Genomic DNA, 14854 nt, shown 5'->3' on the forward strand with positions numbered 1-14854 from the left:
ATTACTCATCATTTAATAAATCACTAGAAAAATTACCAACAAAATGTTAATTTAATAATGTAAGGTTCCACTAAATCTTTAAAGTTGAGAATACAATTTTTGTGAGGAACAACACTTGTTGAGAAAAGTTTGTACAATAATTAACTTTTTAACAAAAAAAAAAGTGAGAAAATAAAATTATCAATAAAATGTTGGTACAATATAAAGCTTTATTTAATTCCATAATGTCATAAAATTCACCAAAAATTTGATGAAGGAACACACAAATGCATAAAGCGCATAACACGCTTCATCGTGTCTCAATCTCACTCTCATCATCCACCATTCCCGAATCTCATTATTCTTCTTCTTCATCTATAATCCGACGTCGTTTCTTCATTTCACATGGATCATGTTCTCTTTCTCTTAGCGGTTACAACCATTCTCTAAAATGTAGCCATTGTTTCAAATAACACTTCAAGGTTTCTTCATCATGGGAAGGTTTATCCCTTCATTCGCATTGCCTATCATTCTTCTTATAGGTTCCTTTTCTATTCTCATCTATCACTTCAATTCGCGCTTCATATTTTCATTAATAAAGCGTTATAGTGTAATTTTACTTTGTTTTTTATGTTACTTACTTTACTTACTATATTAGCACCGGGTGATGAAAATATGATAAAATCTTTATAAGCCTCAGTAAGAAGAATAGATCATATACAAGATATGAATAAAAGAGCAGCACAATGCACATGCATGAGTCTCGTACTTAGTGAGGTAAGGGGTAGAGCTTTATCCCGACTGTTTCCCGGATTTGAACCTGTGACCTCATGATCATTAAGCATCAACCTCACTGTTTGCGCCAAACTCACCTTCTAGATACAAGATATCTATGCCAAGAAAAATCATAGGGCATGATTTTTTGGGTACTACCCCTTCACTCTTTTGAGTAAGAAACTAATCCTTTCGGGATGCGTGACCGCCCCTCCCAACAAGTGTCGCTCCTAGGAATCGAACCAGTGACTTTCTGGTCATCTTGGGGATCTGGCGGAGCCTTACACTGTTAGACCAATACCTTTTGTAATGGTCTTGTCTGAACCATATAGCACAATGGTCTTGTCTGAGCCACATAGCCGATACCACCTGGTAAGAGAAGATTTTGGTTATTGTTGTTGTAGACTGTAGTTAGTTAGTTACTGAGTATTATGAATTTAGCCTTCAAATGGTGCTAGTGATTACATTAAATGATTCATGTTGCTTATGTTTCTTCAAGTTATCATTAAGCTTGTAATATTTTTTTTAAAACTGGCCAAGCATGACTAGTTTGGGTGATATGCTTTGAAACGCAACCAGTTATAATCGTTATATTTGTTCACATGATCTTGCATACAATGATGACATGTTACTATCACAAACCTTGGTTACAAATGTGTATAAATTCTTCAAGTGGATCCATCTAACTTTAATGTGAATAAGTTTAAGTGGGAGCAGTTTAGTCCATATAAAGCCCCATATATGGTTTTGCACAGTTGTTTAGTTTTTGTAACAACTTTTCATGTCAAAACTGTGATTGATGCCATTCCCTTGTTTTATGCAGCTTCTATACTTAACTGGAGTTTGATATCATTGGTTGAATTGTTAGCATTCCTTTTCATCCAGTATTCTGCTCCTAGAAGGGGTGAGATGCTTGCTCTGTTATGATCCTCGCTTCTATACACATCAAAGTTCTGTGTAATTATTTTTACATAAAATATTTAGTGTCCTATAAGGAATTGATACACCAAACATAAGATTATGTGTTAGTATTTCACCACTGGATAGTTGGTACTGCTTTTCCGGTATTTCATGTGCAAATAAAATTATTATCTTCTCTTTCTCAATATATTTTGTTGTGTGCAAATAGGCTCTCGATTCAATCAACAATCTTTGATATCTTGGCTTGTCCTTATGTTGTCCTCCTTGACACTACTCGCACATGCCATATTTCATATTGTTCTGGCCATTGAGGGGGATCAGTGGAGTACTACCGATGCTCAGTGGGCTCAGCTAATTGGACTTGTAAGGTACCTGAACTTTCTCCAGTTTTTGGTTTTAGCCATCTTGTATTATAATTTTTTCTTCAGTATATCACCAATCAAAATACACTATAAATCTGTACGAATTGGTTTTGTAGAGTGCAGTCTTGGAGGACTTTGCCTATAGAGTACTTTTTGGTCATGCAAGTATTGTCAACCTTTCTTTCTCTTGTTGAAATCTATGGAAATCGATTTGGTCCAGATGCATGGAGATACTTTCGCACTGGCCAATTTTGTCCTTCTGTTCTGCTGATAGGTTTGTCATAAAACTTTTCTGCTTTTGACTTCTCTCCAGTTCCTTGATTAAGTCTGTTTAAGGGATTACCATTACTTATATAAGAGAGATTTCTTATGTTTCTAATTATTTCTAGTTTTTTTCTTTTCTTTCTTTTGTTTTCCTTTTCTGGTAAAGATGGTTTAACCTACCCTTATTGTACTTGACTTGTTTTCTCTAATAAAATTTATCTTTCTTCATAAAGAAATGGTTTGTCATAAAACTAATGTCAGACATAATACTTCAAGCCTTCTCGTCAATTAAGTGGTCACTGGTTTAATCCTTATTTTTCCTTCTATTTAGTAAAATTGTTATTTTTTGTTTGCATAAAACTGATAGAAGAATCTATTAAGTGACATTCCATTGTTCACAAAATAAACAAAAATTTGAACACCTGAATAACAGTAACAAACTGACTTCCTTGTCTCTATGGAATAATTGTCAATGGGTGTTGATTTTTGGGTTGCAGGATCTCATTTCAGGGGCTTGTGCTGCTTCTTGTTGCCTGCTATACAACTAATTGCTGGGATTAGTCATGCATCTTGGATTTCTTTGCCTTTTTTCATTTTTAGCAGCATAGGGCTAGTTGTTTGGTCATGGACGAGCAAATATCTAGGCATCTTTCGGCAAGCTTCTCCTTCCCCAAGAAAACAAATGATTAGATTATAGTTTATTGTTTTAGTAAAATTGGAATCTAACTTGTTGACTCATTCTGGTTTTTATGACCTTGAAGGTGGTGGAGATACCTTCTCTTTTATTCTGGCTTCAATATCATCTTGTTGTACATATATCAACTTCCTGTCGAGTTCCCAGAGACTTTTATGTCAATATTTTACCACCTTGGGTTGTTCAAACTTTCTACAAAGTCAGAATGGCCTGAAGTTTGCTCTGGTCTTTCACTTATAATTTTTTACATTATGGTAAGAATATATAATGTTCCCATAATGAAGTGCTATTGTTGAGAAAAAGGGCCAACAAAGTAAAAGAGTTGTTTTCCATTCTCTCCCTCTCTCACCATGTTCTTTTCGCTGTGTCTTGTGTGTGGGTGTGTGTGTGTGGTGGTGGGGGGGTCAACCATTTAAATGAGTGTTGGACTCTTGTTATGATTTCCAAATATTTACTTATGGACGGCATTTCTAATTTATTCCTAGTGTTCGAAATGTTAGCTTGGTTCATATTCAATATTTATACTGGAGTTTATACTTAAGCAATTAAAATGATACTGTAATGCCTTTGTCCTTTATGGGCGATCAATCCTCTTCTTTCCTTCTAATTAACAAAGCTCACTGGCCTATGGTATCATTTATCAACATTTTACTTGACTGTGCACCCGTTTAGGTAAAATGATATACAAATAACGACTAGTCAATTGCTTGAACTTCAAATCCTTGGTATTACAATTAAGCGTGTGCTTTCGGATACTAGAAAGTTAAAATCCTTCTCCCAGGGTTTAAAGATCAGAATGGTGAGTCAGATGATGTAGAAAACCTTGCTCGCAAATGCAATATAATTTTGTTTTCTTATTGTCTTAAATTCTTTATTTAGGCGAACTTGAAGTCGGTTATGGATTACTTTTTTGAGTTTTGCACAAGTCTGGTACAAAAGAATGCTGAATGCATTGGATATCTGTTGTAAAATCTGTTTGCCAATTGTGGTGTCATGTGACATTTTACTGAGATGATGAATTCATGCTGATGCACATAGTTGACCTATATTTCTGCTAACTGTTTTGAAGATTTCTTTTAGCTTAGATTACCAATCTTCAATTGTCTCTTGTTCCAGCTATCCTGGATTAGAAGTGAACTAGCTGAAATGGAAATCATCACACCAACAAGAGAAAGTGGCTTGACCGAGCAACTTCTTCCCAAAAATCATTCTCATTTTGTTCACGAGTCCAGGTAATTAACTGGGGCAGCATTATTTAATATTTTATTGCTTTCTTTTATCGTTTGCTAATGTCTTTTAAATAATGAAGATCTGAACTTATTGCAAATCTGAAATGATGCTTGATGATGGCTCTGGTCCAAATGCTTCAATATGTTTTTTGGCTTCCCCTTCTTCATGCAGTAGTTCGCTAGTATTTCCCTGTAGAGGTGATGCTGACAATATGAATAAGATGATTCAAGATTGGCACATGGTTGGGCTGTAAAAATTGTCATCAGGATCTGTCTATTTTGTAGATAGTACTTCTTTATTTGGTGTTATTTTCTTTTGTTTTTTGGGGTGTTTGAAACAGAATAGTTTCAATATACTGTAGATGAAATAGTTATATTACTCCTCTTGTTTGGCGAAGAAGTTTGTCTTGTAAGAAGATGCTATAGTTGTAAATCTTTGTCAAAGTAATTGCTTATTTAGTGATGATTTTGCTCTTATCTAGTCAAATTCATTGATCTTCTATATTGATTTCTATCTCTTTATTCCATTTTAACTATTTTTTTATGATAATTTTTTGGAAAGAGAGTAGATCAAATGGAGGTTAACTCAATTTCTAGAGTAAGAAGAAGACTAAGAAAAATCATAGGCGAAACGATTAGGAAAGATTTATAGATCAATATTTTATCAATGAACATGATTTATGATAAAACATTATGGCGTTGTTCGATTCATATAGCCGATCCCATCTAGTGAGATTAAGGTTTGGTTATTGTTGTGTTGTTTTGTTTGATGATAATTTCTAAATATAGTATATCCACTAGAAATAGTTACCAGGCTCCCCATCAAGACTGCTACTTCTTGACCCTTTTGTTTGTATTGTTTTCTTGTTTGGGAGGAAGCTCTAACAATATTTCTTTTGTTTCTCTTACTTGTTTATATTTTTTCTGACAGGTCTGGTGTGAAGAATACCAATTTCTTATTGCGAGGAGCTGTTTCTCGGTCATTTAGCATTAATTTTTTAACATATGGTTTTCCGGTACACCTGCCATATCCTTTTTTATTGAGGTTTTTGTTTCCCCTTGAATCAGTATATTGTTTTAGTTCTAAAATCCTCTGCTGAATTAGTGTACCATGTTATGTTGGAACATGTTAGGTATGACATATGCAATTATGAAGTAGCATAAATTGTTGTGATCAAGAATAAGCACCCATCCTTCTTAGTGGTAAGTGAAAAAATAATGTTTAAGGGGTCAGCAAATTCAATAGGTATTTAGCACCCATTTAACTTGAGATCACGAGTTCAAATCCCGGAAACAACCTCTCTACTTGCAGGGGTAAGGCTTTGTACCTACCCTCCCCAGATCCTACTAAGTGAGAGTCTCATGTACTGACCTGTCCTTTTTTTAACATGACTGATTCAGAATTATGACTTTAACCTCCACCATTTATTCTCAGAAGAAATGTTGCCGTTAGATCCAAGTTGCTGGTGTGACCAATGCAACAATTAATCTGGTCATAACAGGATACAAAAATGATGGTAGGTAGAGGATGCAAGTCATGATACTTTCTCTCTTTTCTGCAATAAAACACCACAAATTAAGATTGTGACTACTGAATTCTGAGGTCATGGTGACACTTGTTATAGAAAGCAGAAAGAGCATCTTTTCATGTACAAAAGTGGAGTTTCTAGCTCTCAAATTGTTATTTTTGGGTAAGGAAATGAATAGAAAGTTGTGCATGGATTGCAAAGTCAACCCCAGAGAGAGCTTGACTATTCACAAATTATTTAATAAAGGACATACAATAGTAGTGGACTTAGAGATTTTAACTACTAGAGAACGAGAGCAAAGTAGTTGGACCAAATAATATATTTATTGAAGTTTCGAAGTTACCAAGAGAGAAAGGTATAAGCTGACTTACAATCCCTCTTTCTAATAACAATGGAGATATACGAAACTGTACTAATTATAGAGTTAAGATAATGATTCATGCTATGAAACTATGAGAGGGTAATTGAATGAAGATTGAGACAATATACCTTTTCCATGGTTTATGGAGAGGTTGATAGAATTAAAAAGAGGCCTAGACCTCCTATAACACAAGTGTATAAGAGGCGCCAACATGGCTCTAGTAGGAAATAACTAACTTTTGAAAAGTAGTTAGTTATAGGAGTTATAAATAGAAAGTGAGAAGAGAGGGTAGTTAGGCAATTATTGAGTTGGTTACTGATTTTGGAAATCAATTGGGAAAACCTTGCAACTCTCTTCTCTCTCTTTTCTCTCTATTGTAATCTTTCATTCTCAATCAATAAAATCTACTTAGAACCCTAGCAGAATCAAATTGATTCTGAGTTAGGGGCTATTCCTTTCAATTCCTTCTATTCCTTTACTCATTTAATTACAAATGTTATCACTGGTATCAGAGCACCGACCCTGGTGCCCTAAAAACCATGCTATAATTGTTGTTGTGTATGAAGACAAGGAGTATGGCGCGTTCTGGAGAAGATTGGGAATTGGAATGTGAAGAAATGCGAACCAAATTGGAGTTTGCAGAAGCATTGGCTAGGAAACATGAGGATCAGATTGCTGATTTAGTCGCGAGATTGGGGCAGAATCGTGTTCATCATAGCCCTTTTCGTGAAGGCATGGGTAGTAATGAAGAACAAAGTGAAGGGGGAAATCGCAGGGATAAATGGCGCAAGTTAGAAATCCCTATATTTGCTGGAGATGATGCTTTTGGTTGGACTCATCGTTTGGAGAGGTACTTCGCTTTGAAAGATGCGACAGAGGAAGAAAAAATGCAAGCCACTGTAATGGCCTTGAAGGGAAAAGCTTTGAGTTGGTATCATTGGTGGGAAAAGTGCAACCCTAATCTGAATTGGGAAGGGTTCAAGATTGCAGTGGTGAGGAGATTTCAGCCTTCAATGGTCCAGAATCCTTTCGAACAACTCTTATCTCAAGCAGACAGGAACAATGGAAGAATATGTGGAGAATTTAGAGAAGTATGTGGGTGCTTTGAGGATAATAGATCAAGAGTTTGTTGGAGGGATATTCTTGAATGGTCTCAAGGAGGAACTTCAGGCAGAGGTCAAACTTTATGAACTTCCATCCTTAGCTGAAATTATACAAAAGTGTTATTGATTGAGCAAAAGAATGTTTTGCTCCACAAAAGGAGTAGTTATGGTTACGCTCCTAGAAACCAGAGCATTTTCAGGTCTGGACCATATTCCAAAACTGTTACAGTTGAGGCAAAACCTAACACAGATAGAAAAAGTGAGAGTTCTGGAAGTAATAGTGCAGTAAGGACCATTGGCCAAAACTTTCCTGAAGATAATACCAGATCTAGAGGAGGAGAATTTAAGCATCTAAGTAGTGTTGAAATTAGGGACAGAAGGGAAAAGGGTGTGTTTCAGGTGTGATGAACCCTTTAATAGAGAACAGCTGTAAAAACAAACATTTTAGGATGATTATATTAGAAGATGAAGATGAAGAGGAGGGGTACGAAAAAGAAGAGTCCCTACAATCCTTTAAGGCCTTACATTTGTCCTTGTGTTCTATGTCTGGATTCACCACTGCTAAATCATGGAAAGTAAAGGGATCCTAACAAGGCAAGACTGTCATGATATTGATTGATTGTGGAGCCTCTTACAACTTCATAGCTAAGGAGGTGGTAGATAGGCTGCAATTAGAGGTGGTAGATACACCATCTTATTGGGTAGAGGTGGGTGATGGCCATAAGGTGAAATGTAAGGGAAAATGTGCTCAACTTAAGTTCTAGTTGCAACAGTTGGTAGAAGTACAAGATTTCTATTTGTTTGCTCTCAAGGGGGTTGATATGGTTCTTGGTCTTGACTGGCTAGCTGGATTGGGTGAGATCAAGGATGATTTTGGTAAACTGGAATTTACTGTAAAGCAATGAACTGAATTGGTTAAGATAACTAGAAATCCAGCCTTGGCAAGGACAGAGTTGCCTTATGGTGCATTGGTGCAGGTTTTAAAAGAAGAGGGGGAGAGGTTGCTCATACAATGTGGAACCCATAATGAAGAAGGAAACTCCCTGGTTACTCATTCTACACCAATTTTGGGGTTGTTGGCAAAGTTTGAGGATTTGTTTATAGATCCAAAGGGCCTTCCTCCAGTTAGAAGACATGATCATGCCATCCATCTTACAGAAGGAGCTTCAATCCCAAACTTGAGGCCTTACAAGTATCCTCATTATCAGAAAACAGAGATAGAAAGGTTGGTGGGAGAAATGTTAGAAGCTGGGGTCGTTAGGCATAGTATTAGTCCATACTCTAGCCCCATCATCTTAGTTAAAAAGAAGGATGGAGGATGGAGAATCTGTGTGGACTATTGTGCTCTCAACAAGGTCACTATACCCAACAAATTCTCTATCCCTATTATAGAAGAGTTGCTGGATGAAATTGGAGGACCTACAATATTCACTAAATTGGACTTGAAGTCTGGGTATCATCAAATAAGGATGAGAGAAGATGTTGAGAAAACTGCTTTTAGGACACATGAGGGTCACTATGAATTTGTTGTCATGCCTTTTGGTTTGACTAATGCCCATTCTATATTTCAGGCCCTGATGAATGAAGTTTTGAGTCCTTTTCTAAAACAGTTTGCTCTAGTTTTTTTTGATGATATTCTGGTGTATAGTAAAGATGAAGTAGCACACCAACAACATCTAAGAAGGGTATTGGAGGTCCTCAGGAACAATTCATTAAAGGTCAACCAGAAGAAATGCAGCTTTGCTAGACCTAGTTTGAAATATCTAGGTCACATCATATCTGGATCAGGGGTTTCAGCAGATCAGTCCAAGGTGGAAACCATGAGATCTTGACCCATCCCTAAAGATTTAAAGGGGTTAAGAGGGTTCTTGGGGCTGACTAGTTATTATAGAAGGTTTGTGCAGGGGTATGGCAAAATAGCCAAGCCTCTAATTGAGTTGTTGAAGAAGGATGGTTTTGTGTGGACAGAGGAGGCTACAACAACTTTTCAAACCCTCAAATATGCTATGATCCAACTTCCCTTGCTAGTTGCTCCTGATTTTGCAAAAACCTTTGTGATTGAAACTGATGCCTCTAGCAAAGGTTTAGGGGTTGTCTTGATGCAAGAGGGAAGACCCTTAGCTTATTGGAGTAAGGGACTTTCAAACAGGGCACAATTAAAGTCAGTCTATGAGAGGGAATTGATGATAGTGGTACAAACAGTCCAAAAATGGAAGCATTATTTGATGGGTAGGCACTTTATACTCAGGACTGATCAGAGAAGTTTGAAGTTCCTCATAGATCAAAGATTGTTTAGTGAAGAACAATTTAAGTGGGCAGTCAAGTTAATTGGGTTGGATTTTAAAATTCAGTTCAAGCCTGACAGAGAGAACTCAATGGCAAATGCATTCTCTAGGAAGGTCATGTATGATGCTCTATCTGTAGTTAACTTGGTAGATGCTGATGAATGGTTTTAGGAGATTCAGCATGAGCCTAAATTGCAGAAGGTGATCCAAGATTTGGCTTGTAACCCCAAGGCCCATCTAGATTTCAAGTTTCAACCTGGGAGGTTACTATACAAGGGCAGGTCGGTTTTATCTAAGTCTTCTAATAAGCTTTATGGTATTCTGGCTGAATGTCATGATAGTGTATCTGGGGGTCATTCAGGATTTTTCAGAACTTTTAAGAAGGTTTCTAACTTCTTCTATTGGGAAGGGATGAGGAGTTATGTGAAGCAATATGTTGAGACTTGTGAGGCGTGTTAGAGACAGAAGTATTCTACTTTAGCCCCAGGGGGTTTGCTGCAACCCTTGCCCATCCCCACCCAGATATGACAAGATATTTCTATGGACTTTATTTTTGGGCTCCCTAAGTTCAAGGGTAAGGACACCATATATGTGATAGTGGACAGACTCACTAAGTATGCCCATTTTTTACCCTTGGGTCACCCTTTCACTGCTAAGGATGTGACTGCCCTATTTGTGAAAGAAGTGGTTAAACTTCATGACTTTCCAGCCTCTATCATTTCTGATATGGATCAGATCTTCTTGAGTCAGTTTTGGCAAGAGTTGTTCAAGCTATCAAGAACTAAGTTGAAATATAACACTGCCTACCATCCTCAAACAGATGGGCAGACAGAGGTTGTTAACAGAAGTTTGGAGACCTATCTAAGGTGTTTTGTAGGACCAAAACCAAGACAGTGGGTAGACTGAATTCCTTGGGTTGAGTTCTGGTTTAACACCACCTATAATAGTTCTACATGCATGACACTATTTCGAGCTTTACATGGAAGGGATCCACCTACAATCATCAAGGGATGCACTTTTACTTCTAAGGTGGAAGAGGTAAATCAGTTGCTAGTTTCTAGAGACTTAATTCTGCAGGAACTACTGTAGAATTTATTGAAGGCCCAAAATTTGATGAGAACTCAAGCAAACAAACATAAAAGAGCAGTAGAATTTGCAGTGAAAGATTGGGTGTTTTTAAAGTTACAACCCTATAAGCTGAAATCTTTACCCACGAGACCAGTGGCTAAATTATCAGCTAAATTCTATGGCCCATATCAGGTGTTGGAAAGAATTGGATCAGTGGCATACAGGTTGGCACTACTAGAGCATGCTAGGATTCATCCTGTGTTCCATGTGTCATTGCTGAAGAAATCTTTGAATGCAGTGCAGTAGAGTCAGCCACTCCCTCCTATGCTATCTGATGAATTTGAATTGCAGGTCTGCCTAAGTGATATCTTGCAGTGCAGAACAGATGAGGCAGGGATGCTAGAGGTTTTGGTGCAATGGGAGAAATTGCCTTCATGTGACAATTCATGGGAAGGAGCTACTCAACTACAAGAGGTTTTTCCACAGTTTCCCCTTGAAGACAAGGTGGCTCTTTTGGGGGGAGTATTGATAGAATTAAACAGAGGCCTAGACCTCCTATAACACAAGTGTATAAGAGGCGCCAACATGGTTCTAGTAGGAAATAACTAACTTCTGAAAATTAGTTAGTTATAGGAGTTATAAATAGAAAGTGAGAAGAGAGGGTAGTTAGGCAATTATTGAGTTGGTTACTGATTTTGGAAATCAATTGGGAAAACCTTGTAACTCTCTTCTCTCTCTTTTCTCTCTATTGTAATCTTTCATTCTCAATCAATAAAATCTACTTAGAACCCTAGCAGAATCAAATTGATTTTGAGTTAGGGGCTATTCCTTTCAATTCCTTCTATTCCTTTACTCATTTAATTACCAGTGTTATCAGAGGTATAGAAGGAAATGAAGAGAACTGCACATGATTTTCATTGACATGGTAAAGACCTTAAGTGGGTACCAAAACAAGTCTTTGGAAGACATTGTAGAAGAAGGGAGTTCGAGTTGCCTATATTCGGGCCATCATGTTATGTATGATGGGGCTAAGACCAAGGTGCAAACATATGGTCCCACAAAGTATTTCCCTCAAACCGTATGTTAACACCAAGGGGTTGACCTTGAGCCCATATCTTTTCACTTGGATTTGAATGTTCTCCATCAAAATATATTGGAACCAGTGCCTTACTTCATGCTTTTTGCGAATGATATATTTCTATTGGGGGTGCCAAGAAACAGAAAAATGGTAAACCAAAGTTATGGAGATAAGATAAATACATGTATTAGAAGGTAAATAGTAGAATCATGTTTAAGGTGGTGCGGATGTGTGTGAAGAAGACCAATAATAGTTTTGTTATAAGAGCTTATCAGATTGAGATTAGCCCCAAAATTAAAGAACGAGGAAGTTAAAGTGAAACTGTATGTGACATCATTAGGAAAAAATTATATCTAAATGGCCTATTGGGGGATTTAATTTTTTGTAGAAAGCAACTACTTCATTTGGTTCCTGTAACCCAACCGACTTAGTGAGAAAGGTTTAGATCGTCTCTATTGTTGAAGAGATAATAAGCATGGGACATACTGATATAAACACATGAACTATGCAAAATTCTTCATGATCTCTTACAAATAGTTACATGGTTTCCTCATTTAGCGTATATATCACTTACTTACTGCATATTAGGTTCCTTATAAAAGAAATTTTGTAATAATAATGTAAAAAGCAAAAAACCGCATAGAACCCGTTACCACAATTGAAATTGGTACCGTGAACCATGAAACTATGATATTACAACCTAGATCAACATGAGCGTGTTATCTTGTGATCCCACATCTTCCTAATCGTGACTCATAACTGACCTTTTATAAGTTGATTGATCACATTAATTGGTGCACCTGGCAGATTTCCTTGCTGGCTCTATCATTTTGGAGTTTCCACTTTGCAAGTCTGTGCTCATTTGGATTACTTGCTTATGTGGGATATGTCTTGTTTGCTTTCCCTTCCATGTTTCGGTTACAACAATTGAATGGCATGCTTCTTGTTTTTATTCTCCTCTGGTCAGCTAGCACATATATCTTCAATGTAGCATTCACTGTTTCCAATAACAAATCACGGAAGGTACATATTGCTAGAGACTTTGGGAGATTCTACAATCATATTATAATCTTCTGGTTAAATTCTTCCGGTATTTAACTGCAGGATATGGAGATATGGGAAACTATAGGCTTGTGGCATTACCCTATCCCAGGATACTACTTGCTTGCTCAATTTGGTCTTGGTTTTCTTGTTGCTATGTGCAATGTTGTAAACAGTTCAGTGTTATTGCTCATTACTGATCAAGGACAGTTAAGAACTGATGAATCTCTTGTGGAAGGTGAGAGAACTTAGATTGTCTAAATAGACAATGCTTGTAATTTGTGAAGTTATGGTTTTCTTGTGCTTACTCATATACTCATTTGAAGTAAGTTGTGATTCAATGATGAATATAACTCCTATATGGTCAAATTTACATGATTTCTATTATTTTGCAAAAGACATGCTAATGCAGTTGCATAACATTCCAATGTTTTTTTGGCAAAAGTTCAATCATGTCTATTGTCTTAGGGTGAATTAAATATTTTTATGAAACACTTAAATTTGATGTTTGCCTTCACTTTCAAGATATTAGTTTCACATAGGAATTGTTAGAAAAGCTTAATTGAAGCTTTGAGAAGAAAGAGAGAGAAATCAGAGAGAGAGAATTAGACGAGAGAGAAGAAGAAAGTGAAATATGAGGATATTATTGAATTGTTAGTTATGAAACAATAACTGCTGCATATATAAAGGAACTGAATGAATAGTACAACTGACACACAATAGTAAAGAAGACAATACATTAGTATGCAATAGTGTCTAATAAGCACTACTCTAATAGGAATCAGCAAGAAAGTATGTTTGGCACATTTATGAAACAATTTATTTAGCTCATCCTCAATGGTGTATGCCATGGCGCAAGGGTAAGATTGCTTGCTTTGTGACCTAGAGGTCTTGAGTTCAAATTCTGGAAACAACCTCTTCGCTTGCGAGGATAAGGCTGCATTCATTAATCCTCCCTAGATCCCACCAGCTGGGAGCCTCGTGTACCGGGCTGCCTTTTTTTATCCTCAATGGTGTATGCTGTTGAATTTGCATCAAATACATGCACTTAGTTATTCATGTACCTAGGATAAATAATTTATGTACTTGGGAACTATCACCATAATATTCTCCTTAACATAAGTTGTATTTATTCCTAGAGTGTATATAAATAGCTAACCAGCTGAGTAGAAAATCACTCAGAGTCAAATCTTATTCGATCCCATCTTTGGTCCGTCTCCCCAGGATTTTGTCTCTGGTCTAGCAGAATCCTTCAACATCCTAAAGTCCCATCACAGTTTGTCCAAACAGCCACCGTCCAAGTCCAAGAAGTCACTTCAATGGTCAATGGCCACCCATTGCCCTCTTTCGCCTATTTAGGCCATTGCTCCTTTTCCTTGTGACATTTTCATCCAATAAAAATGGTGTCTGTGGAGAGGAAAATTTCATTAGCAGAATATAAAGAATATATCCAATTGAAAGCTATCAAGAAATTCCAGTCTTATGTTGTCACTAGTGCTCATAATCCCGCTGCTTAACTAACCCAATCTGCTAATAGTCTTTCTCTAATATTTAATTTTTTTACCATTTACTTGTCTAGGATAATAGTCTTATTGCTAATTGTTTGTCTTTGTTGTCAAATTCCAGAGGGAGAAGAGACTACAGTATTAGTGGTGGCCATAATAGCATGGGGAATACGCAAGTGCTCACATGCTGCAGTGCTGATATTAATATTTCTTATTGCAATAAGACCTGGTCTAATTCATACTGCATATAGTAAGTTCAATAGCTAACAATTTCCTTCTTTGTTGTTTTTTCATATTTAATTGACATACTGGCTAATAAGGAATTGTTCTTATTTGTTTTTCTGAAAGCATAAGGTGTCCGCTGTTAGGTATCAGTGGTTACAGTACACCTAGAAGGGGTTGAATAGGTGTCGCGGTTAGAATAGCCGCTTTTCGAAACTCAACACTTAATGCTGAATCACCCCTAAATAATCGATTACAGGATGAAGATAATCGATTAACAGAACAAACTTAATCGATTAATAGAACAGGGATAATCGATTAACGCAACAGTTTTAATCGATTAAACAGAAACAGTAAGCTATTACAGAAACGATTAATTGCAGAACAGTTAACCGATAATGGAACGAATAACAGAGCTTACAGATTTTATATCAGAGTA

The 14854-nt window shown here is 36.7% G+C and overlaps 1 protein-coding gene across 5 annotated transcripts in view; it reads left to right on the forward strand.

Moving 5' to 3' along the window:
* Window positions 262-14854, forward strand: part of LOC109332615 (piezo-type mechanosensitive ion channel homolog) — a 26072-nt gene continuing 11479 nt past the window's right edge. For 4 of the 5 annotated variants that reach the window (XR_002105911.1, XM_019567611.1, XM_019567624.1 and 1 more), the window contains exons 1-11: window positions 262-521; window positions 1577-1657; window positions 1883-2042; window positions 2153-2310; window positions 2798-2954; window positions 3062-3248; window positions 4111-4226; window positions 5155-5239; window positions 12455-12670; window positions 12752-12926; window positions 14315-14443. Coding sequence is in view for 4 of the 5 variants with exons in the window: in XM_019567611.1 (XP_019423156.1) it covers window positions 473-521; window positions 1577-1657; window positions 1883-2042; window positions 2153-2310; window positions 2798-2954; window positions 3062-3248; window positions 4111-4226; window positions 5155-5239; window positions 12455-12670; window positions 12752-12926; window positions 14315-14443 (1513 nt within the window). In the remaining variant the exon portion in view is untranslated. Of the gene's footprint in view, window positions 522-1576; window positions 1658-1882; window positions 2043-2152; window positions 2311-2797; window positions 2955-3061; window positions 3249-4110; window positions 4227-5154; window positions 5240-12454; window positions 12671-12751; window positions 12927-14314; window positions 14444-14854 lie in introns of those variants that run through there. The other variant, XM_019567641.1, reaches the window with a different exon arrangement.

Source organism: Lupinus angustifolius, chromosome LG02 (genome assembly GCF_001865875.1).
Source record: "Lupinus angustifolius cultivar Tanjil chromosome LG02, LupAngTanjil_v1.0, whole genome shotgun sequence".
Classification (NCBI taxonomy): Eukaryota; Viridiplantae; Streptophyta; class Magnoliopsida; order Fabales; family Fabaceae; genus Lupinus; species Lupinus angustifolius.